The sequence below is a fragment of the Acartia tonsa genome, chromosome 13, assembly GCF_053477335.1.
Source record: "Acartia tonsa isolate MP-2025a chromosome 13, ASM5347733v1, whole genome shotgun sequence".
Taxonomy (NCBI): domain Eukaryota; kingdom Metazoa; phylum Arthropoda; class Copepoda; order Calanoida; family Acartiidae; genus Acartia; species Acartia tonsa.
This window is the reverse complement of record NC_137272.1, coordinates 22,781,107-22,807,965: the sequence shown is the minus strand read 5'-3', so window position 1 is coordinate 22,807,965 and position 26,859 is coordinate 22,781,107. Positions and strand designations below refer to the sequence as shown.

At 30.2% G+C, this 26,859-nt stretch overlaps 1 protein-coding gene across 1 annotated transcript; it reads right to left on the bottom strand.

The window, feature by feature from the left end:
* Nucleotides 1-1,063: 1,063 nt before the first annotated feature.
* On the bottom strand, nucleotides 1,064-23,861 carry LOC145335207 (uncharacterized). Its single transcript, XM_080180941.1, has 23 exons — nucleotides 23,847-23,861; nucleotides 21,556-21,768; nucleotides 14,093-14,189; nucleotides 13,549-13,641; nucleotides 13,133-13,237; nucleotides 12,764-12,834; nucleotides 11,768-11,852; nucleotides 11,445-11,489; nucleotides 11,116-11,220; nucleotides 10,686-10,837; nucleotides 10,355-10,413; nucleotides 9,810-9,868; nucleotides 9,371-9,456; nucleotides 8,960-9,055; nucleotides 8,549-8,656; nucleotides 7,807-7,917; nucleotides 7,236-7,336; nucleotides 6,794-6,856; nucleotides 5,734-5,799; nucleotides 4,912-5,013; nucleotides 4,500-4,556; nucleotides 3,338-3,395; nucleotides 1,064-2,011 (listed from the first exon to the last, which is right to left on the bottom strand). The coding sequence occupies exons 1-23, from the start codon at nucleotides 23,859-23,861 to the stop codon at nucleotides 1,958-1,960; spliced, it is 2,001 nt and encodes a 666-aa protein (XP_080037067.1). The 3' UTR covers nucleotides 1,064-1,957.
* Between the last annotated feature and the right edge of the window lie 2,998 nt (nucleotides 23,862-26,859).

Here is a 26,859-nt window from a genome sequence, read left to right as displayed (position 1 = left end):
TTTTTATCATAATTCTAAAAAAGTTAATTTATAATTATAAGGGTCTGTTAAACTTATAACACTGACTACTATAAAGAAAAAGGAAAAAAATGATAATCTATTTTTAAAGATTACTTTATTTTCAATGATTTTTGGTATTATATTGTGCTTAAATAACTTAATCAATAATCCAAAAAAAAATTAACACCAGCTTAAAAAAAGCTTAATTGCACACTCTTTTACATGACTTTTTATGTTTCATGATTTAAAAATATGATTGACAAAAAAAATGCTAACCTCCAATTGCAACAAAGCTTTAATAAAAACAAAATCCGAGACTATATATGTAGTAACATTGTTGGTTCTCATAAATAGGTAGACCCATGGGTTTACAAGTTCTTGTTAATAGCAAGCGGCAGGTTTTAGACTTTTCGTTCGGGGTAAGGTCAACAACAACCCACCAAAACTATAATCAAGGTTGAAGCTGCAAGAAAATAAATCATATTTAAGATTCAAACTGACGTGAAAAACCGACCAACGAACAAAAGAACTATAAAGAAGCTTCTCTACTAAGAGCTAAAAACAAACGTCATAAATTAAAAACTAAAAAACTACGAATAAAACGACTAGATATGGTTTATTAGGGTTCTGTGCTATTTTTGTGGTATTGTTCAGTCACTAGGACAGATAGTCAACAATTTTAATGGATTAAAATCTCCAAACATCAGTCCCAGTCTCTGGTATGATTATTTAAACATGTAAATTTATAATTAATTAACTAAAATACAATGAAAGTTAATATACATAATTATCATAATGTTTTGGTTACACAGCTACTCTGTAAGTTTTATTATATCCTTTTTAATAAGGCCAAAAGTTGAAATATTTTCGCTAAAGGAGTTTTTTCTGCATCAAAACTGAACCTAGTAAAAGTGTCTGACTCTGATTATGACGTAAAAAAAATTAGCCAATGAGAGGCCACTATAAATTTTACCATTGGTCAATTACAGTGTATACTGGCCTCTCATTGGCTAATTTTTTTTACGTCATAATCAGAGTCAGACACTTTTACCAGGTTCATCAAAACTACTCTTCATGACCTCTACAGTTATTTTCTGTCTGTTTGACTGCTTGTCTATATTAGTGTTTTGTATGTCTGTCTGTATTTCTATCTGTAATTTCCCCTCGCTTCTTCTACTGTAAACAAAAATAGGACAAGGTAATATATTTGCTGCGCTCCTTTTGAAATCGTCATCCTTGTTTATTATCTAATTTATAAAAATGTCTAATTTTTAATTCAACAGTTAACTTTAATTTTTTTCATAAATGAGAGAAATTGAAATTTGCAAAAATTTGCAACATTATTTGACAATTTGTATGGCTTCGCATAATAACAGGGGTAGGATAATGGACGGTAAATTCATCTTTTTCCACCTTCTATGTGTAAAATTATGCCTTTTTAGCTGGTTTATGAGATGAATCACCCGCCTTCAATCCTTTACATCTATTTTTATACACTTTAAAGTTTTTTTAGTACTGATTATTAACAACTTATGAAAGATTTAACGATTGTCAATGATTGTGTAATGATTAAACAAATAAATTTATATAAAAAAATCTTCGATTTTTACCCAAAAAAATCGCGCATCATCTTAATTTTTGTGATGTTGATCAATATGATCAAAAGAAAGAAGAAAATGAAGAAAAACACAGCAAAACTTTTTTAATGAAAAATAACTTATAGATATGAATTATTTTAAGGGTTTACATTTAGTTGATAATCTTATAATTATAACAGGGTAATATTAACTTCTTTTGATTGTAAATTACCAGTTTCACTTATTAAATAGGATAACAAATATCGATATTTTTATATTCATAAAATTGTATGTTTTTAACTTATGTTATAAATAAGTCGACAATAACGTATGTTTGTAACTTGTAATAATTGTTTGGTCGACGATTATTTTGAAAACATTCATGGCATTCCATTTTGGGCGTGTATTCTCATATGACGGTTCAGATTTCCAGACTAAATAAAATAAGAAATTATAAATAGATAATTAGATAAATTAAAAATGGATAGGTAAAGAGATTTAAATTTATTAAATTTATGCAATTAAAAATATAAATCAATCGATAAATTATTAGATAAATAGATGCATATATAAATAAGATTTATTCTAAATAATTGATGTAAATATTTTTTTTGTAAATAGATAAACAAAAAATAGTTAATAGTTATTTCTCGCATGTTTTTATAAACAGCTTTCCGCGAATATAAAATGTACAATTATAAGATTAAAACCAGTTTTTTCAGCCCCGAGGTGCCGAAGGCACGGGCTAATGATTAATCTTATGATTGTACATTTTTATATTCGTAGAAAGCTGGATATAATATATAGACATAGTTTTTTCGTATGGATGAGAACCGATTCTTATCCACCGGATTCAAATGAATACGAGAAAAAACAAATGAATAGATAGACTGATAAATGAACCATAAAATTATTAAAGTTTAAATCAATAAAATGAATAATTAATTATCGGATAATGCTTATATTATAAATAGTTGTATGTTGCATTAAAGATACAAAAATTAGATGGAGAGAAAGAGAGATAAATATGAAATTAAATAGATAGTGAGATAGAAAAATAAATAGATATATACAAAAATATATAAATAGAAAGATAGATACATAGACTTTGAAAATCCTCATTTTACACCCCTCAAATTTAAAGATATTAATTAAGATTATCCCTCTTTGAAACCCCTGTTTTTATCCCCATAAAACAGGTTGGACGTCCTTGGATTGAAAATATATAGATGTATATATCTGACTAAACCTAAGAGAGCAAATCCTGTTTTGGTAAGATAGATAGATAAATAAACAGATAAGTAAAAAGATAAATAAATAGATAATAGTTATTTCTCGCATCGTATTATAAACGGCTTTCCGTGGATATAGAATGTACAATTATAAGATTAAAACTAGTTTTTTAGCCCCGAGGTGCCGAAGGCACTGGCTAAAAAACTGGTTTTAATCTTATGATTGTACATTTTTATATTCGTAGAAAACTGTTTATAATTCGGTGCTAGACATAGTTTTTTCTTATGGATGAGAACCGGTTCCTATCCACCGGAGTCGAATGAATACGAGAAATATAAATATAGATAGATAGATAGATGTATATACCTAACTAAACCTAAGAGAGCAAAGCCTGCTTTGGAATGATAGATAGATAAATAAACAGATAACTAAAAAGATAAATAAATAGATAAATATAAATATAGATAGATAGATAGATAGATAGAAAATTAGATAAATAGATAGATAGATAGATAGATAATGTATACCTGACTAAACCTAAGAGAGCAGAGCCTGCACTGGTATGGTTTCTCTCCAGAATGGATCCTGTAATAATAAAATAGTAAAATTAAATATCAAATATTATATACAGGCTTTCTAAGGGATAAGACAATGGATGATTAGATAGACAAACATTCCCAATTATGATGAACAGAATTATCCCTGCAGAATGTCAAAATAATTAGTTTATAGGTTGGGCACAATTAGTTTGGAACCAACCAATTAAAAGTTAATTAGAGTACCCAAAGTGTTTTAGCATTAATAAGTCAATGGATAATAAATAGATACATCATTGGTTTCCAGGTTGGACACATCTAGTTTATAACCAACCAATTAAAAGTTAATTAGAGTACCCAAAGTGTTTTAGCAAACGAATAAGATAAAGTAGTTATGAAACATTGGCTACCAGTGTTATTTACAGTCCAATGTTCCCTGCCTTCCTGATTATTTATTACGCATAGGTTCAAAAAATATCTAAATATGCTAAAAAATCAACATAAAATGAAGTATTCTCCGATTTAACGCCATTCTGATAATAATAATTTTCATTGAACCTTTCTAAAAGTGAATTATAAGAATTAAAAGGATGATAAGTATTGTTTCTGTAATTTACATATGTTTAATTTTCATAAAAGATTTAAATATCTTTTTATCTATATTTAAACATCAAATATTATTGATTTTTTAATATTTTATACAATACTATAGCTAGTTAATATATTAAGCAAATACAAATTTTACTTTTCATTACAATTAAAAAGCTAAACAATATACATCATTAGTAGCGCAGCTACTCTATTTTTAGATTATATATGTACGTCCTACTCCAGGACGTAAAACAAACAATATCTTAGATAATTCCACATAAGTGTTACTTATAGTTGAACTTATTATCCTTTACAAATAATTAAATTTACTGTATGAAGCAATATTTTTACTGAATAACAGTATATTGTTCTTATATAAATTGCTGATTCTGCGCTATCTTTTTTTCAGAGTTTTCCATTAAAGTGACTAGCCCCCTTAGCCTAACCTGACCAAAAGTAAAAAACAACCCCCACCCCTCCCCTTTAATTTAAAAATATGCACTATGAACTATAAAATTAGTCCCTGCCCGTCTGTCTATATAATAAATAACGGTTAGCTCACCTGAGATGTTTAGTAAGAGTTGAAGAGTCAGAAAATGCTTTTTTACACATACGACATCTAAAATAAAGTTCAATATAATCACGAAACCTTTCACAAATACAATCCTTATACTAAAGTAACAGGATGTCCGTTTGTCTGTGTGTTTGTATGTTTGTACCGAAGGATCTCGCTAATCGCTGAACCGATCAGGTTCTCCTTAACAGGGTAGCTTCTCAAAGGTCCCGGGAAGGTTTATAACTATTTTCGGGGAGGGTCTCACTACCCTCCCAAGAGAAATCACCAAAAAAATCTATATAATTTCTATAAATTTCTATATATAGATAGATAGATAGACAGATTGTGTGTGTATTTACCTGTATGGTCTATCTCCAGAATATATAGATAGATAGATAGATAGATAATGTGTGTGTACCTGTATGGTCTATCTCCAGAATGAGTCCTCATATGAGTTGTTACACTCGAGCTTTGTGAAAATTTTCTGTTACAAATGGTGCAATGGAATGGTTTTTCCCCACTAAAAAAAAAAGGAAAATTTAGCTTTTTTAATGGGATTTCATGGTAAAAACATGTTATTAAAATACATCCAACTTTTTCACTAGTCAAAATGACAAAGTTAATTGGTTTTATAACACAGATCTTTAATATTTTTTTAAGACTGACGGAAAATTTTGTTTCTGAACACTAAAAAAGATTTTAGCTTCTTTTATAACTAGCTATATTTAAATTTTATAATACATTGATTGCTTAATGCTCCCCTTGTAAAGATTCACTTTAATAAATGAATAGATTTGGTAAAAATATTCCTTTATATGTAAATCAGTTTCAAAGAAATTTTAACTTTTATATTTTATTTTATAAGAAATTAATAATTAACCTATAAAAACAGTGCAGTGATAGGATATTAGTTGATTAATTATTCTTCAATCGTAATATGACTTGCCCCCCCCCCCCCCCAACCCAGTTCAAGAGATTTTTGAATTTTCATGTTACGTAAAAATTTGAGGCTGATAATACAGAGTTTAAAAGATAAAAAGATTAAAACTATTTTTGTTAGCCCCGAGATGCCAATTCCACGGGCTAACAAAACTGGTTTTAAAATTATGCTTGTTTATTTTTTTATAATCATAGAAAACTAAATATAGTACGATACGATACATAATTTTTCCGTGTGGCTAATAACCAGTTCTAATACAGCGGAAATTAATCGGATTCGAAGCTGTAAAAAAATGTTTACCTGTGTGTTCTACAATGTGCTGTAAGGTTGGCCGCTTGGCTGAAAGATTTGTTACACTGAAGACACCTAAACAAATTAATTACAACTATTTCTCGTTTTTATTTCAAAGGCTATGAAGTTAAATATTTGGCGCTTTCACACAGAGTTACGGTTGAGCAATGATATTCTCCCCCCGCCCCTAATTTTTAAAATATATCAAAAGCTAGTTTGTGGGGAAAGCGCCACATACTTCAAATGGCAGAAAAAAATAAGTAAATTTACTTATTTTTAAAGATGTTTACAAAATGATGAAAAAAATATTATTAATGATTAGAGAATTCCGCAGTAATTTATAAATATACTGTTAATCAATTTTATATATTTCTATAAATGTGGAAAACCCCGAAACCTTTTCTTTATAAATAACATAAATAGCTAGGAACCCGGAATCCAAAGCAATGCAAAATATTAAAATAAGAAACTATTTTCATTTAAATCTATAAAAGTGCGTCTCTTTTTAGTTGAAAGTAAAAGTTTATAGAATGTGGCCTAGTAATATGAAATATAAATCTAACAAGGATGAAAACATCCATAAAAGAGAAGCTCTGAAACGGTAGGACGAATAAACATTAAAACTTGTAGAGTGTCAGAACTGAATAAGCAGATTATAAATGTATAAATGTCGAAACAAAATTATAAGCAAATTTGTTGAAAAACTGCTTAAATACAGGATAATGTTAACATTTTTACGACTTGATTATAAAGATGTTTTGCCTTTAACATTGTCCTAAGAATCAGTAATTAAAAAATCAGATCAATCGAATAATTACATAAAATTTGCTGTTAAAAAAAGTTAAAAATCAACATGTTTAAAATGGACGTACGGACATTCTGGTAATGATTATATAGTTGCTACGCTTTTTAAATCGTACCTTACTACTACAGGAATTTCCCTTCAAAGTTTGAAATCGATAGTACAATTCTAACATGCTCAAATCAACGAAAAGAGATAACCGTTACGGACTGACGGAAGGATTGACCCTAATTATAGAAAAGCTTAGCTTTTGAAAATGTGTCAAACCTGTAGGGTCTTTCACCACTGTGAGTTCTCAGATGAGTCTTAAGTGTTGATGGTCTAGCATATCTAAATAAAACCAAAAATCTAACTGATTATATTTAAAAATTGTGTGTGGAAGAAGAAAAAAATATTTTTTTTACTAAAATGTATAATGTTTATAAGACATCCTGCATACAATTATCACTTTAATTGCAGGACCTTTCTCTTCAAATTTCTTTTAAATTGTGAATTAGTATTTATAATATTTATTTATCGCATCGTATTATTGACAGCTTTCCTATGATAGTATAACATAAATTGTAGGGTTAATTTAATTTTTGTTGGCTCCGAAGAGTCGAGCCAATAAAACTGGCATTGATTTTTAGACTTTTTAGTGTGACTTAGATCCGGTTCTAATCCAGCGGAAATAAATCGCAGATACATACTAGAAAAAAAAAGGGCTTACCCCTTGCCACAAATTCTGCAGACATTCTTGCCATCAGATGAGGAATCAGGGGAGCTGGGTAGAGAGACTCCTTGGTCGTCTTCCAGAAGTGGCAACAATCCCTAATAGGTATAGGTATAGGAATGTTCTAATATTTCGTCTTACTCTTTTTTTAAAAAAGAGTCTTTGCACGTTTATACGAAAAAAAATCGTAAATATGATTCAATCATGAATTTGCTTTCCCGCCATATTCAATAGATTTGGATATACTTCAAAATTACACAAGTAACCTAGTTATTAATTGTAATAAATTTGTTGAAGGGAAGGTGATAGGTTTAAATCTCGGACCATCACCGTCGTCATAACCAAAGACGTTAAAAGTGTCAGGTGCGCGACATAAATAGTAGGGTGAATACCTTGGCCCATGCACGTTTAGGACTTCCATACAAAGGTCGTGCAACCAACGGGTTAGTTGTCTAAGTGGCGTGTGACCATATAAGCATGCACAGCAAATAAACAAGATTTGGTTCAGAGATGCAACAAAAATAAGATCTCGTGGTGTATCCCTCATAGGCTTATAAACATTTTTTACCTGTTTATCATCATCATAATATTCTGCGGGGGATCTAAATGATCTTCTGAATCTGGCCGGTGAATCAAACAGAGCAAAGGTGCGGCCAGCTGGCAATGGCGGTTCTCCATCCTGCAAATGAGGGTTTTGTTCAAAAAATGTATAAAATGGTATAAATTCAAAATTGTTACAGAAAGGTATGATGCAGAGAGAGAGGGGATAATGGGCTGTTTATTACACTAGTCCCTTAATGGTTATATATTATTGGTTGACCTAACAACTTTAGGGACTTTTATCTTTTTTTGATTGGTTGGTTCATAAATTTTAGTGTCCAAACGTATCAACCACTAGTTTAAATCTATATAAGGTGTAATTTTGTGTATCATAATTGGGGATGTAAATCAATATATCGGCCATTGTCTGATCTTATCCCTTCCACATTTTTTCAAATCCGTCCGTCCGTCTGAAACGTTTTGGGGAAAACCCGCTTTTTTCAGCTTATTTTCAAGATAATAGGCTTAGATTTTTGTCAACATGCCTATCACAATGGACATATCTAGCTGCTTTTTAAAAATTTCCAGTAGTTTTATGTGATTTTTGTGTATATAGACGATCGATCGACAAGTATCTTTATCTTTAATTTAAATATCTTTTGTGTTTTTAATACGATTTCAAAAGTTTTAAAGGGCTGAAGTATCAAAATTAAAGCGATTTTTGTGAATATAAATTAAAGATCAAGTAGCGTTTTAAATTTTTTATATACCTGTACACTTGTATATTCATACTGCCAGGGCTCAAACTCTGCACTGGAGCCACTGCTCCCACAAGAGGATCCATTCATCAACAGATTCACTGACATACTGGGAAATCCCTAAAAAAAAAGTTTTAAAGATATACATATAATGTGAATTATACTTTTGTTTCAATCAATTAATGTGATAAATAATTTCCAGTATGGTATTGAAACCTAATATCCACTGGATTAGAACTGGATAGTAAATTTTAAAATAATAATATTAAGAAAGGCCTGTTTTGTTAGCCAACCCTTCGGACCCTCTTAGTTAACAAAACCAGAATTAATCTTATGATTTATCGTTTTACTATCCGCATATATAATACGATACGATTAATAGCTATCAAGTTATTTATTGACAATGATTGTCAAAACTTCTACCTGGATGGCCGCTGGATTTCTGGAGAAAGGTGAACAGGACCATGAAACAGGTTGATCAGAGTATCCAGTGTACATTCCGCCAGGACCTTGACCAAGCTAGAAAAGGAAACAGATTAAAATCAACAAAGGCAATACTTTGGAGGACAAATTGACAGCTTCATATCACGACAAGGTATACTATTTTACTAAGCTTAGAAATGAGTTAATTTTATACTATTAGCTGCACACCTAGCATCTAGATACTCTGTATTTAAGGGGTAAAACAAGAGCATAAAATAGCCTAGAACCAAACTGGGACTTATGTGACATTTGTATGTATTTCAATTTATCGTCCATTTCTTATCCCTTAAGACCCCTGATATAAACCATTGAATGAATGATTCCAGTGATGATAGGTAATGTTTTGTATACCTGTTGATTATGATCCTCTGGCCAGGTAATGGTTGGACCTGCAGCCTGGTTACACAGCCCGTTGGGTAATCCAGGACTCAATAAACCTTAAATAAAACCTTTGGTTTAAAATACTTCATCTTCATTTGTGATTTAAACTTGTTAGTATTTATGAGGAAGGGTGGGCACATTGGATGGTGAAATTTACTATTTTATAGACTCGATCTCACATTTGTTGTCTTCAAAACGTTGGGTACTTTAAATAAATCTTGATTGGCTGTCAAATCGTTTCGACCAATTATTTTAATCTACTTCGATTTATCGTCGTATGTATTTTTGATAACAATTATCCTTTTTTCAAATATTTCATTAAATATTACACTTCGACCTAGAATCCGATATTATTCCGATTATAAACCATGAAGAAAAATAATGTCTTGCATATTGTATATATTCTAACCTGGCATTGGTGGTTTTAAAGGTAGCAGAAGATCATGGCCATCTGTTGTTTGTCCGTCCCTGAAAAATTTAACACTAACATTCTAAAAAATTTTAAAGTTTTAATCCCAATTAAAAAAGTAATATATGTATAGTCTATTTTTTTCATATAGTTTACAATATCATATATTGCTCATAATGAACTTAACTGGAAAATTTAATGCTATTTGAAAACTATTATATACTATATGACCTATTATATGCTATTTCATGCAGGAAGGGAGGGAACATTGGGCTGATTATTAAACTAGTCCCCAATGTTTTATAATAAGGGTTTTCTGATTCGTTAGATTAACAAATTTAGGGACTAATGTTCATTAAGTTGTAATTAAAAGGAGTAATTTTGATTATCATCATTGTGGATGTACATTAATGTATCGGCCATTGTCTTATCCCTTTAAATCCTTGTATTTCATGACATAATTCAAAATTGTAACTACACAAAGATGAAAAAAAATCACGAAACCTGGCTGATTTTTTCTTTAAAAAATCTGTGAAAAAAAGTACCTTGGATATGATGAAAAAGCATGGTCTTGGTGTGAGGAGTAATAAGCAGAAACTGGATCCTTAAAATTTTAAAATATTAAGTATTTTTTTAAAATTTAATTTAGGTTTTTTTTTAATTAAAACAAGGAATACATTATCAATAAACATTTGTATAGAATTGTATATATATTATTAGAAATTTAGAAGTTACTGAACAAAACTCTGAACTCCCCCAAGGCAGTACAGACAGACAGTCCGACGGAAAAAGTGTGTTATACAGAAAATATGTAGAAGAATCATTTTCTAAAAATATTAGCCGTCCATCTTTAATAGCACCTGAGTAATTGTTTACCTGTTCCTCTTGCATTTCAAGTTCTGGAAAGGAGAAAGACTGAAATAAATCCGTGTTTGTTGATAAATCTGTGTGTAGCTGGTCGGTCAGCACACTACTTGTTGTTGTTCTCAGATCTTGGTGTAGCTGGTCGGTCAGCACGCTACTCGATTCTGACACAAAAAAAGTTTTTATTATTTCGAAAGAAACTTATTACCCAATTTAATTCTAATTGTAACCTAAACCCCACCCCCAAATTTAAGGTAGGGAAAAAAATATTTATTTGTTTTTCTTCGTTTAGGTTAGGTTAAGTAAATTTCAGTTTCACTTTCCGAGTTAAAGACCTTGGCTAAAATGACACTTAACAATGACTAAGATGAATGGGAAACAAACTACCACTCCATTGCACCCCCCCCCCCCGCTTTATTAGCAAATTTATTGATAATGTTACCTGGAAGTACAGAGTTGTTCTCTTGCAGTGCACCGTGATGTACACTGTGTACAGTAGAAGATACTGGATTAAGAGAGGTTAGTGAATGTTGATTTTGTGATGAATCTAAAATAAAAGTTGAAATAATATAAAAAAAATTAAAAGTAATAAAGTGTTTTTCCTATGCCTAGCAGCCTAACCCCTGCGTTCATACTACCCTCTTAGTATGTAAACTTTAACACAATTCTACTCCATCCTTACTCCCGTTCTAAAATTTTCGTTGAAAATCTTCTTATTTTGGTAAAGTAATGTAAAAACCAGAATTAATGATTAAATTAAAATAAAATCACCTTGATGATTTGTTAATTCTTCTCCTGTTAAAGGAAGACAATTTTCTAAAAACATTCACAATTATTTGAAAAAGCTTTCAACTTTTAAAATTAACTCTATAACATAATGATTTTGGTTCCAAATTTTCTTTGAAACTAGGTGTCATCATCTTTATTGGCAATAATTACAGCATGCTATGAAAGAAAAAAAATAGTTTTTCTTTGGATAGTAGGTCCAAACAAAGACGATTATTATCAAATTATAAGAGCAATACAGACATACAGACACAATAACTTACAAAGTAGCTTTACTACTAAAATTTGTTAAAAAAATTTAATTTTACCTAATTCAATAACATCGTAGGTGTCTGAAGATTTGGTATGATCTTGATTTGATAGAAAATAAAAAGGGTTGCTGTGAGATACGTCCTAAATTAAAAGTTCAATAATCAAAATTTCAAATAGATTTCAACAGTGGGTTTTATATTTGCAAAAAGACACAATAACATAATTATAAATAGAAGGGGTTATTTTCAGCTCATACCAATAACGAAATTAATTCGGAAGAAAATCACGAAACCTATACCTGTTTTTCAGCTGTCGTTGGGGGGCAACACATCGTAAAATTGACGACCTCTCCATTTGCCCCCCAAATATTATTTTAGATTTATTTTGCTTGTTGGTTATACCTTATTCCTGGGTTATTTTATGTGAATAAAGCAAAGGGGAAAGGGCAGTTTGTGCTGTTGTAATAATATGCGTTTCAATTGGTTGTATAATATGATAATTAAATGAAGACCTCTATCTGTTATAGAAGCTAAGGTATAGAACCAATACTATTTATTAAAGAAAAATACTGACTATATAACGTCAAAAATAGATGAAAATATTAAAAACATATTAAAGATACGAGGATATACCTCTAGAAAACCTTATAACTGTTAAGGAACATTTTTAAGGTTTTCTTTTTTAAAAGATTTTAGAAATTATGTTATTCACTTTTTGGTAAAAGATTTTGAGAAAATAACTTAAAAATAATTAAGCAAGTTTGGTAGATTTTTGTACTGTTTCTATCTATCTATATGTCAAGACTTTATTTAATTTACTGCACCATAGTTTACTATTTTTTTAAAACAAGTGTCTAAATTCCAGATATTTGGATATGGGGGAGGGTAGTAAGATCCAAAAACCCCTCTGGCATGCCACTAAAATAGTCAAAAACCTGTGATTTTCTATGTCTTAAACATTCTTATACTCACGTAATAAGCATCTTCTTTATATCTAATGTTATTGCGGCGCTTTTTAAGGACATAATTGTCCATATCTAGAATAAAACTAACCTTCTTATGATGTGTAAGATCTATAGTCGTAGAATCTGGCTCTACTTGGCAGCTATCGTGTAGAATATCAACTAAATTAATAACAAAATTGAAACTATGGTTCCAACAAGGAATCAATAAGTCATAAAGTTGATTTAATGTTTTTTGGATAGTAGGTATAGGTGTTAAATAATCCTGCGATCCTACCAAAAAAGTATATTTTGGTTAGGTTAGGTTAGGTTAGGAAAAGCCCTGCATGATTAGAGATCCCTAGCAAGAAACACTTTCAAATTAGATCAAAGTCTATTTGATCATATTGTTAGAATGTAGAGGTACAGGCATACCTTAGTTAAAGAGTAGCTACGCCTAAAAAAAGCTAATTGAATTTACCTAAAGGGGTTATAGTAAAGATAGGTGGATCTTTGGTAGAAGTAGTATTATGGGTTGAAGTATGAGTAAGAGAAGTGGCTTCACGTCGTTCTAATTGTCCAATTTCTGTAATTATTAAAGTTATATAGATAATTAAATTTATTTAGTAGAGAAGATACTCTTCTAAAATTGTTCATCCGATTGTTAGTTTATTTTAAAAGATTTATAAACGTATTTTACTTTAATTCAAATGAGCTATCTAAAGAATATGTATTATTTATTTGGTTATTGACAATGCAACAAGATAAAAGAAAAATTTAGAAATGAAATTTAAGTCATAAATTTACAAATAAAAATAAAAAACGTATTAATTGTTACGTTAAAAGGCATTTTGAAGTCACCCATTAAGTAACTTTCATAAATTACTTTAATTTTACCTGAAACTGAATCATGAAAATCTGAAGGTCCTGTATCGAACAAAAACTCGTCTCCGAAACTTTTGGTTACACTAGGAGCTAGGTGGGAGAAACCTAAAAAAATATTTCAAAAATCAAATAAAAATATGTTAATGGTTATTTATCGCATCAATCATTAACAGATTTCCGCGGATATAAAAATTTTCAATTGTAAGATTAAAACCCGAGATGCCGAAGGAACGGGATAAAAAAAACTTTTTTTAATCCTATGATTGTACATTTTAATATTCGTAGAATCTGAATTTAATACGATACTATACATAATTTTTCAGTATGACTGGGAACCGGTTCTAACCCGCCGGATATTAATCGGTTTCGAAGCGATACTGGAAAAATAGTTATTTTGTACATCCTGCCTCCAACTTTTCGACCAGCTAAAGGTTAAGAATTAAAATAAATAATCATATATTGGAGGTTAGTGTACAATACTAAACCTCCACTTTTGTTTATCTTAGGTTATGTTAGGTTGATTTAGGTTTAATTATGGATTAATTAAAGCAATTACCTAAATCTTGATCTGTATCTACGTTGAAGAAAAGGCTGGGATTATTTGGAGTATAATCCGTATCCTCTGACCCGGTCCACGCACGTAAACAAGAATCCTAAACAAAAAATATTATTAAAATTTACAACAAAAAAATCTTCCAAAAATTTGAAGAAAAAAATCTTTAACCTAATATGGATGTAAATAACAATTAAGTTCACAAGAAAAAAATCTGATTTATTACAATTTTTAGATTTAAAAAAAATGCTATCTTAAAATGAGAAAAGAAGGCGTCTTAACTTTTTTTAATATTTATTTTAAATAGCTTTCTTTTAAAATAATCTGTACTGTTATAGTTTTCTTTTTTACAAATTGGAAACCAAATTATTTTCAAAGGAGAATGATTAAAGCAAATTTTAGTGATAACTAATAATTTATCAATAAGGACCAATATAAATCTTAATATCGGCCAATAAAAAATTATGAAACAATACTTTTCGTTCAATTATGATCATTTTTAGAGTTAGAATGTTAATGCTAATAGTGTATGTAAATTATTTAAGACAAAACAACATCTAAACAAAATATATGTAAGTAAGCTAATTTAAAAAAAAGATTTAACATTTTTTAAAGAAAATTATATTTTAAAGTTTAGCTTATTTATCATATTAAATAAATATTCAAGTAATCTGAAAATAGTTTTTGAAAAAAAATTATCCAAAAATCTTTTTAATAGGTTGGCAAAATATAACATTTTCAGAAAATTTGATGATTGTTATATGGAAAAAATGTAATTTTTAAGAACAAAGATTAAAACATTTATGTATATGTTATGATGTTACATACAGAGAAATTGTCTTAATAGCAGAGTTTTTATTTTGTCTTTATACTTATCAAATCCCCTCGCCACTCCACCAATAACAAACAGAAAATCAGGTCCGTAACTTTTCAAAGCAGCTATGTGGCCGTTTTTATTTACAATTTATCTGAAGTTAAAATGAAAATTTAAAAAGGAGCTTTTAAACACATAATTGACCACAAGTAAAGAATCTTTAATTAAAAATTTTACTGTCATTTTATTGGCGAAACTACATGAATTTAAGCTATTAAAAATTTTGCTAAATAGTGCTATTTTTTACTTCTTTTAATTTTGAAAATCTTATATGATAAATATATTTTAATAAGTGTTAATCTTTAGTAATTGGCGGCTTTTAATAAAAGGTTATAATTCAATATTTATAGTTTGATTTAAATTAAAACCTAACAGTCTAAGATGTAAAAATGAACTAAATTAAAACTGAGATGAATTATTAGTTATCACAAATCTATAATTCTTAATAAAAAGAAGAAAAATATAAAAAGAGAGAAAACTTAAAAAAAAAGAGCAATATTTAATATTTTATTATGTTATAAAGTAAATAAATGAAGAGAAACCTGGGGGGTGAAACCTTTGATGAACGAATCTATCTGTAGAATAATAGAATTGAGAATAGATATAATGCGCGCAACAAGTATAATAGTTGCTACTTTTGGCGGGGTTTTTAGACCTTGGAGCTTTTGAGAATAACAGTAAACTTGCAGGTTGAAGAAGTCTGTAATTCTAGTGTTATTTAATACAGAAGGAATGGTTTAATATATATATTTATATATATATGAGTACATACGCCTCCGTCAATTCAGGGGAATTTTTTGGTCCACTAGAAGTCTTCAAAAGCTAGTTTTTTTCCCAAGAGGACTTGCAAAGAGGAGTGTTGGGGGTGGAGCGGGGGGGGGGTGGTATCAATCTCCCCTATCCCTCCAGAGTGACAAAATTGATTATATTTTTTTTTTTACTTGTATACTCAATAATCTTTTTTACCTATTTATGGCTTATTTTGGGCCTAAAAGTACACATAGGTTATATCTATCAAAAATATAATTCTATCAAAATGCTCGGCAGCCAAAAGCACCAAGCAACAGGAAGATACTTTTTTAGCAACAAAAAAAAAATCAGAGCTGGATCTTTAAATGTGTAGCCGTTGGCGTGGCTGTAGCCGTGGCCGTAGTCATGGCTGTGGCTTTAGCAACGCTTTAGCCACACTAACGGACTGTGGTCACTTTTAGCGTGGTTAACCACGCTACGACTACGACCACGCGTTGCCAATATGATTTAAAGATTGTATTTTTTTTGTGGCCACGGCAACGCGTGGTTAATATGATTTAAAGATCGCTATTAGGTTGGTGGCTGTAACTCTGACCACGACTACGGCAACGGCTACGCTTTTAAAGATCCAGCTCAGATAAATGTCTGAACTTGGCCAATCAGTCCTTTCGGTTATTTTTTTTAAAAACCCAACTGGGTTTAATTTGACCACTCAAAAACTGGAAAAAAATCAAGGAAAAAAAATTATAATTTTAGAGCTAGCTTTTAAAAGACTTTTATCAGTTCTAAAAATGTCCAAGATTCGATGTTAGTTAAATAGACGGAGGATAATTATTGAGGGAGGGTGAACGCCCACGGTTTATGAAGGGGAGGTAAAAGGGGGGGGGGGGTAAATTGCCGCCACCAACAAACTCTTATAAAATTGTTGATTGCAGTGAAAAGGATTTTGAATCCTCACTATGCAAAAGTAACAGGATGTCTATCCGTATGTTTGTGTACTAAGTAGCATATCATAGGTCCTTCGAAGGTAGTTAAAACTGTACCTCTTTTTTTGGAGGGGGGGGGGGGATACCACAACATTCCTAAAAAAAAAGCCCTTGAAGGAATGACACCCTAATTTTTTGTACTTCTTCTTTAAATGTATTAAAAATGGTTTGGGTCGAAAATAATCTACAAATTTATATGGATATAAATTTTTAGAGGAAAAATATATATCATTTATTGTCCTCTCCCTGTAAGTTTTTTTCAACTGCGCATCTAACTAAAGAGTAACCTACATTTTATTCATTTATCTTAATTAGGTAATAAACCTTACATTTATCGTAAAGTGGAACGCATCTTTCAGTTGTCAAGCTTGAAAGAGTGCATTAAAATTTGCTTTTTATCACGCTGCATATAGAGGAAATTGCTACTATCTTTGGCATTTGGAATGAATATTACGTGAAAGGGGAATGCCTTGGTTTCTGGCACTCGGGTTAAGATCGTGAAATTAAAGGGTTGATAGAGTTGAGTGTGAAAGTAAGATTCATGAGGGATAAGACAATGGACAATAAATTGATGTACTTTCCCAAGAGGATAAACAAAATTACCCAATCTGTAGATTAAGATTATGATTGAAAGGTTTGGACACTATGAGTTTAAACCAACCAACCACAGTTAAATGTTTTGAGCCAACGAATGGTAAAACTTTCGAAGCAGTATAATTTACAGTCAAATGTACCCACAATACCTGAAAATTAATTCATTTTCTTACAGCAAACGTCAGTTTCTTCTGTATTTAAGATATACATGAAGGAAAGTATGTGTAATTCCTATAAACTTCCAGCAATTTTAAGTCTTCACTAAGTTGTTATTTTTCTAAATAGTATACTAGAAGGCTGTTTTGAAAAGGCAATGACGTCCATGTTGACTTTGAAATTCAATGGTTGAATAATATTTATTTCAGAAGAAAAAACTGGAATGATTGTTTTTTTTTTACTTTATGTCGCAGTTATTCAGAATGGGAGTTTATTTTCTCCTAAAATTAAATTTATTATGTTAATTTTTCACATTAAGAAAGTAGTTCAGAAGCTTGCAGAATGGGCCTGTCACCCCCCCCCCCCCCTGGGTTGAATTTAGGTATCCGACCTAAAATAATAAACAAACAATCGAGAGAAAAAAAAACCCGACCCCTTCATATAAAACTATTTCAAAATAAGGGTGTGGGAGTCAATCAGTGCTCGAGAGGGTACTTTGTGTGATAGCCCCAAACTAGTTTTAAGAAGAGAGAGAGAGGACAATGGGCTGTTTATTACACTAGTCTCCAAAGTTTTATAACAACGTTTTCTTATTCGTTGGCTTAACAACTTTTGGGACTTTAGTAAATATCCATTAGTTGATTCATTAAGTTGAGTGTTCATACATTTCAACCACTAATTTTGATCTACAGAAGGGGTATTTTGGTATTTCATCATTGGGGTTGTACATGAATTTATCAGCTATTGTCCCAACCATTTAGATCCCTTAGTTTTATATGCCTAACCTATCACGTAATTTAAAAAAACTTGACCTGAACCTATATCAAGCTTCGGTAAAAAGATATTTTTTGTTAAAAAAAAAGACAGACACAAAGATGGAAAATTTTATGTTTTCCAAATAAACATTAATTTTGGGCTCAAAGTATACCTATATTTTAATAACAAAAATCGTATTATTTAAAGTAGTTAGGGTTAAATGCTCGTCAGTTATGATATCAATAACCATTTAAAATCCCCATTTGACTGAAGATTTATAATTAATATCTAAATCTTATTCTTAGGATGGTTTTAAGCTATTTTTTTCTCAACTCAAGGCTCCTAGATAGTACGGCACAGTTGCTAGTTTTTTATATATAGTTCTAAATTGGTTCAAATATAAAAATTACTTTTTCTGAATTTAACTTTTAAGTTTTTTTTGGGTATTACACAATTGAAAATCCCCTAATTTATGGAGAAAAAGTTTATTTACTAGAAATGTTTTTTTCTGGGTCCATTAATTCTTATACAATTTTATTAATTTTGTATAACTTTTTTGTTATGAAAATAACAAGGATGACAGCATTCATAGAGTGAAATGACTGAAAACAGAGAAAATCATTAAGAAAATTTCAATTGTAATTATTATCAGTTTTATATTCAGAACATGCTTCCATTTTAAGACGTAATAATATAATTTAAAGACAGACACTCGTAAAATGTAGAAAATTTAGACTTTTAAAATATTAAGTTTCTCTAAGTTTCATAGATCTGTGCTCCTATTGGTCAGAAATTGGCGCTATATGATAGAGAATTTATCCAATGAGAAGCATAGCGCTCCAGAGAGAGAGATAGGGAGTAATGGGAATATCAAAAATGGGAGAAAGGTTAAAAATAGAATAATCCCCGTCCCTTATACCTTATACCAACCCTTCCCCCAAATAGGATAGGAGTCGTTTGAAAACACACAACTATAGGACTGGCTTTTAACATGTTGTAAGCTGTTTTGAAATTACATATTTTTTTAACTTTCCTAAGACATATGTAAAGCTTCCCTTAGACGAAAAACACATCGGTTTAGCCGTTGGCAAGATCTTGACGGTCCGATAAAGATCTTACTACTATTAAAAAAGATGTTTGCCTGGTATATTTTGTTTCTAATTTAATAGATCAACATAAACTTTTTAAATTTTGCATTTATTCAGATCTGATATATCAGTTTTGTAGTAAAAGATGGCTTTGTAAACCCCAATACATTTGAAGTTGCCTGTATAATATAGATCGTTATTCTAATAATGACATAAATATTGTTAAGTTGATAAAATAACAGCAAAAGTATAACATGGCAAGGAGGTAGGGAACCTTGGGCTGTTTATTACACAAGTACCCAAAGTTTTATAATAACAATTTCTTATTTATTGGTTCAACAATTGAACTTTAGTTGGTTGGTTCATTAAGTTTAGTATTTAAACTTTCAACCACTAATTTAATATGCATTAGGGCCAGGGGTAATTTTGTGTATCCTCATTGAAGATGAACATCAATTTATCGGCCATTGTCTTATCTCTTTATATCCCTGATAACATAGACTTGTCGAGTAGCTTTACAAATATTAAAATCTACTCACAGGAAATAAATATTAATGAAGGTTTCTTTAAAATATTTTCTATAAGTTTTTTACTATATTTTTGCGTTTTTTAGATATTTTCTTTTAAATTACTATATTTTTATACTCAAGAAGCCTTTTTTTTATTACCTGATAATCGAAGTATATTATGCACATTAAGTATTAATGTTCGTCTGTCCTACTATCAGGTTTTAAATCTTCGCTTTATAAATGTTGTCATTCTTGTTTATAAGCAAACAAACAAAAATTGACTCAACGGTAAAATTTGAATAAAGTTTTTGAACCGGAAAAATATTTTGTTTACATTGCTGTTTATAAAAATTGATTTTTAAACATTTTTTTGGTTCATTTTGAAAGCGATGCTTCTATATATTATACTGCATCCATGGATCTGGTAGAAAATTTAGGCATGTTAGAATAATCCTATTGATTTAAAACCTAGCTTTAGGGTTTCTGAAGTATGGAAGTAGATTTTTCTTTATTTTTAGTTAAAACATCGACAATTATGATTGCAAGTAGGGCATCAATGACATGCGAACTTCATTAGTTAAATTTTAAGCGTTTATTCAATTGATTGCTATTGACCAATCCCTGTTTTCATAATAATACATTTTTGCTTAAAATACTATACAAGATTTAAACTAAGAGTTTCTTTTTATATAAGAATTGGATAACAATAAAGATAAAAATCATAAATATTTTTAAAAGCTTGGCTTCACCATAAGAAATTAATATATTTTTTTTTGGGGGGGGGGAGGGAGAGGGCAATTGGTTGTAAATTATACTGGTTCCCAAAGTTTTAGAACCAAGTTATCTTTTTTGTTGGGTACTTTTACTAAATTTTGATTGTTTGTTTCAAAACTACCAGTGGTCAAAGGTTCCAACCTGTCATCCCCTTAAAATTATTATGTGATCAATTATGATAGAATCGGATAGCCTGGTAAAGGACGGTGTCATACACCATGAGATCTTATTTTATAGCATCTCTGAACTAAATCTTGCTTAATAATGTGCTTGTTCAAATGCCTTTTTGACAACAAACTATTTGATTGCACGACCATTTTGACTGGAAGTCGAACTGTGCCCGATTATTTATGAGTTGAAACCTGTTCGGGGAAAAAGCATTCCCCCTACAATAACTATATTTTGAAAAAATCATAAATCCACAAATCAGAGACTTTATATTTTATATGTTTTACGTGGGTTTTACCATTATTGTCAAGAATCAATTATTAAAAATAAAAAATAATCAGTATCTTCTTATTTTCATCAGAAACCTTAAAACTACATAAAACAAAAACAAAAAAGACTTCGCGAGAAAACAAAATATAATCCTTTGTAAGTTTATTTGTTATTTAACAAAACCATGAACTTATCTTAAAGCAAGGATTGGAAAAGAAAATTTGTAAATAAAAGTCCAGGAAGATTTTAACTTCATTAGCTATATTACCATAAAAAAGGGTAAAATATTTTTTGGTGTACGTTATACGATAGAATAGCCAATGAGAGGCCAGAATACACTATAATGGACCAATGTTAAAATTTATGATGGCCTCTCATTAGTTATTTTATCGAATGACGTCATAATCTGTTGAGGGACTTTAATTATCTTCTACCTGAACCTGGATAACCTCTAGAGGACAGGTACATCACAAAGTCTTATTTTGATGTACCTGAATAACTTTTAGAGGACGTGTTTTCAATAAGATCTTTTTTGGTGTACCTGAACCTGGAGAACCTTTAGAGGAAAGGTATACCACAAGGTCTTATTTTGGTGCACTGGAACCTGGATAAACTCCAGAGGACTGGTATACCACAAGGTCTTATTTTGGTGCACCAGAACCTGGATAAACTCCAGAGGACTGGTATACCACAAGGTCTTATTTTGGTGCACCAGAACCTGGATAAACTCCAGAGGACAGGTATACCACAAGGTCTTATTTTGTTACACGTCCTATGTTTTGATTTTTTTAACTATAAATTTTGGTAGATTGTGCCTTTTAGGAGGCCTATAGAATGCATAGTATGCATTCCCCTCTATTTTTCATAATCTATATCTTTGTCTTTGAACAAAAAAACAACCTAAAACCAGCCTCTTTTCTCTTTCATATCTCTCTATTGTATAATTTTTAAGAGAAAGAGAAAAAAATATTTTATTCCAGTTATAACAAAAATAAACTGATTTTTCTAATAAAAAGTAATTAGTGTTTTTATTTGTTATTCATTTATATCAAATACAGATTAATTAACTAACCCTAACCTATTCGGGGGCCTTATCACTAATTTCTTATTTTAAGCTGTCTTAGAGATCTTTTTATTTAAAATTTGTGAGTCTAATGAAAATTAATCTATATATAAAAAAGTATGGAAACTGCTAGTTTGTACTCACCTATCAAGACATAATAAAAGTCCTCAGACTATGTAGGCCAACAAATTAGATAGCGCCTACTCAGTTCATAAAACTTTGGGGACCAGTGTAATTTATAGTCCAATGTTTCCTTCTTTCATGAGTAAACTCCAAAAGTAGTATTTAAAATTATCATAAAAAATATTATAATCCAAATCTTTCACGTAGAAAAAAATTGATTTTATGAATCGTTTTTGGATTGATGTTTATATCTTAAATATTTGGAGCATAGCTTCTTTAAAAATAAACATATACTGTAGTAAATCTATTTTAAAATTCTTCTTTTTTTGTTTTTCAAGATTGTTTACTAATGTAAGTATCTTGATTTTAGAAATGGTGATTACTAATCCGATATTTACATATTTAAATAAATGATCTTGGATTTTAAGTAATATTCGATAGATTAATACAGAATTTTTGCTTAGACACCTAAATAAAAAGATTTGTAACTCTGTAAATTGTTCGTTTGTCCTAATGTATGACTAGACGAGCTTCGCTTTTATGAATATTGTCATCCTTGTGTAGAATTTATCTCTCTTTATATCTCTAAATATATCCTTGCTACCCTCGGGAGCATTACATTAACATATGATTATAATGGTAAATGGATTATGTCGACAAAATGATATGACCATATTCAAATATAATACACTAGCGACTGTGCCTCTAGCATCTAGTGCACTTTTTATCAGTCTATAAAATAGCCTAAGACCATCATAGCAAATAAATGAGGGTCTCAGAAAACATTTATCTTCAATCAAAATCTTACTACTTAATATTAAAGAATAGATGATTCAACAATGCGTGCGGGAAGGTAAAAGAAATAGCTTAAAACCAGCTCAATACAATGATAAAGCTTGCTTTAAAGTACAGCCATTCCGAACCAACAATTTCCGAGAATTTTAGACAAAAAGCCTATAACTACAATGTAATAATATTCAAATAATGAATTACTGACTAATTTTGTCGATACAATGATGGCACCAAAGTTGAACCGGATTAAAGAGAATTACATATCTGTGTTTACGGATAATTTAACAATTTTATAAATAACAAGGAAGACAGCATCCATTAAAGCGAAGCTCTGAAATGGTAGGACAAATGTACATAAACACTTGTAGAGTGTCAGAAATGAATAAGCAGAATAAAAATATATAAGTATAACAAAATTTCAAGCAAATTTGTTGCAAAACGGCCAAATACAAGATACTGTTTAAGGACATATTTCCATTTTTAGGACATTTATAGAGAAGCTTTGATTATAGTATTGTACTATGTTGTCCTCGAAATCAGTATTCCAAAAATCAGATGAATTGGATAATTTTATCACATGTAAAATTGTGGTCAAAAAAGTACAAAATGTTTTAAATGAGCGTACAGACGTTCTGGTAACGATCAAAGAGTTGCAACGCTTTCTAAACTGATATGGGGATCATCATGCAAAGTTTCAAATCTTATAAGACAATTTTAACATGTCTAATTTAATGAAATTAGAGCTAACCTTTACCGACGGACGGACAACCGACCATAATCATAGAAAAGCTTCGCATTTAGAAATAAAAAAATAAGAGCAAAAAATGGTAAAAATTAATCTTAAAATTATATACCTTGCGCACACCCATGATTACTAGGATTAGACAAGAATTACCGACACACAGACAGATCTCAATTTATCTATTTCTATCATTTGAGAAGAGAAATAAACATTTTGAAAAATAGCTAATAGTTTGAGCCAAGGATGTCCAAGCTTTGTTAAGGGGGATAAAATGAGGGTTTAATTGGTTTGAGGGGGTGTAATATTACGTACTTTTTTTTATTTTGAGGGGGTTAAAATGTGGGGTTTTAATTTGAGAGAATAAGGTAAATTTTTGTCAAAAATAAATATTTTTATTTTTCATTTTGTTTATCAAAAATCTTTATTTCTCTCCTTTTTATCATTTAATTTTTCACTGATTATTTTGATATACTTGATTTCTACTAATTTTCAACGTTTTTTCACTTTAAAGTGTATTTTTTTAACACTCTTTTTATTCCCTTTAAAAATCCTTCTTACAACATCTAAAGATCTTTCAAAATGTGGGAATAAAAATTTAGATAAATTAACATAAGGATTTTAAAATAAAAATTTCCCACAGGAAATTTTAAGTTTAAAGTGATAGATTGAAAGATTATTACCAACTAAAGTTAAAGTTTTTAAGCATGGTTTTATTTTTTGGGTTATTTTTGAAAAACCAAAATAAACAGATAGCAAAATTTATTTTAAAAACGCCTCGTCCATAAGTAGCGAAGGAATATACATAATATATAATATTAAACCTTTTATTCTAAATAATAACAGTAAATAGTTACACAGTAATAATGATCTAAATATCAACTTATTCCAAATTTTGTAATAATTTGATTATCGCTAATTGTACTATTTGGTTTATTGTATAAACATGTTGACATTATTATATTAGGCACATGGCTTATACAAGATGTGATAACACCTCCGCAAATAAACAAATTCTTATGCAGCAAAATCATCAAAATTTAAATGTAGTGCTGGTAAATTATGCTGGTACCCAAAGATTTCTTATTAGTTTGCCTAAAAACTTTGGGTACTTTTATTAAATCTGAATTTTTTGCACCAAACTAGTTGTGTCCAATGTTTTCAACAGATAATCTTAATTTAAAGCAGGCTTAATTTTGTTTGTCATCATTGGCAACATACATCAATTTATATTTGTCACTAAAGATCCCTGGATTCATAAAAAGTTTTATTAAATGTCGAACAGACGAAAGTACATTTTCAAATAATCGTACTTTATAAAACTGCTTTATAGATATATTCTCAATATTTAGCTATGCAACTGTGGAGATACTAGTCCTAGCTTTCTTTTAAAAAAAAAACTTTTACGGGAATGATAAAACACCAGTGTAGTATAGTTTGTAAGCTCAATATTTTGGACATTTAAATACCCATACATTGGGTTAGAATTGTTTATTTTAAGCAAAAAAGGAGAATTGAATACAAAACAATTATGGTCCTATGACAAACGCAGGAGTCACAAACATCGGAGTTGACAAACGCAGGAGTGGACACTTAACCTAACCTAACCTATTTTAAACCATATTTTAGGTTTTTAAATGCCTAACCCCTGTGGAGGGCTTATTTGTATATTCATATTTTAACCTAACCTAACCTATGTAGAAATACTAACTTAAATTATTATTTTAACACTCCTGCGTTTGTCCACTCCGACGTTTGGGACTCCTGCGTTTGTCGTGGAACCAACAATTATTGGTTTAAAAAAAATAAAAAAAATTATCCCTTCTGTAGTTAATATTATTGGTTGAAAAGTTTGAACATTAGTTCCCACTGGCTAAGGCCAATCAATCTTTAACACCATGTAACTCTTCGGACGAAGATTAATTTTAACTCTTATGTTTACCATTGTGCGTGTATAGTGTACATCCATCATCATCAGCTTGTTTTAAAAACCCGGGGAATTATCAATTTTTTAATCCGGAAAAAGTGTCTAAACAACTTAAGCATTTGGTCACCTCACCGGGCTGGGAGGGGGTGGGGCATTAGAGGTGTACGGCCCGGTGGATGGGGGGGGGGGGGGTATGACTTTGGCAGTAGGGTTTTAGGATAAAAGGCATTTTGTCTGTAATTCTTGTAAAGTTTTTCTCGAAGTTTTTAAAAGCGAAGCTTTTCTATAATTAGGGTCTGTCCGTCCGTCCGTCCGTAACGGATAGCTTTTTTGCATTGTCATTTCTGTAGTAGTTAGGTACAATTTAGAAAGCGTAGCAACTCTATAATCATTACCAAAATGTCCGTACGTCCATTTTAAACATGTTAATTTTTTTACTTTCTTAATAATAAACTTTGATGTAATCTAATCATCCGATTGATCTGATTTTTTGTATACTGATTCCTGGGACAACAAAATACAGTATTATAAGCAAAGCAACTCTATAATTAAGTCCTAAAAATGTCAGTAAGTCCATAAACATTATTCTGTATCAAGCATTTTTTTTAACAAATTTACTTACAATTTTGCATCGACTCTTATACATTTTATATTCTGATTAAATTCTCCTTTCGGAAGATCGGATACATGGAATTTTCAATGTAAGGTTTGGTACTTTCCCTCAAAGTGCCTTTCGAGCCCTGAACATTCCCTGCTCAGATTTTAAAATTTATTAAAAATGAGGGAGTGGGGTGGTTTTTTCCTATGCCAAACCCCGACGGGTAACTTGATATACATCCCCAATGTTGATACAAAAAATTACCCCTGCTAGTGATTAAAATTAGTGATTGAAACGATTAAGCACTCAACTTAATTACACAACCAATCAAAATTCACTGAAGTCCCCAAAGTTGTTAAGCCAACGAATAGGAAAAGTTATTTGGACTAGTATAATGAACAGCCCATTGTCCCCTTTTTCTCTCACAGGTTTTTTATTTCACAAAATTTACTTCCATGATAAATATAAAAGATTAATATTTTATTTCAATTCAAAATGTTGAAGAACGTACAAATATATACTTTTTACGGACAGAAGTGTTGGAGATAATATAGTTTTTATGAGATGCAATATCCCTTACGGATTTATTGTTGTTATTTTATC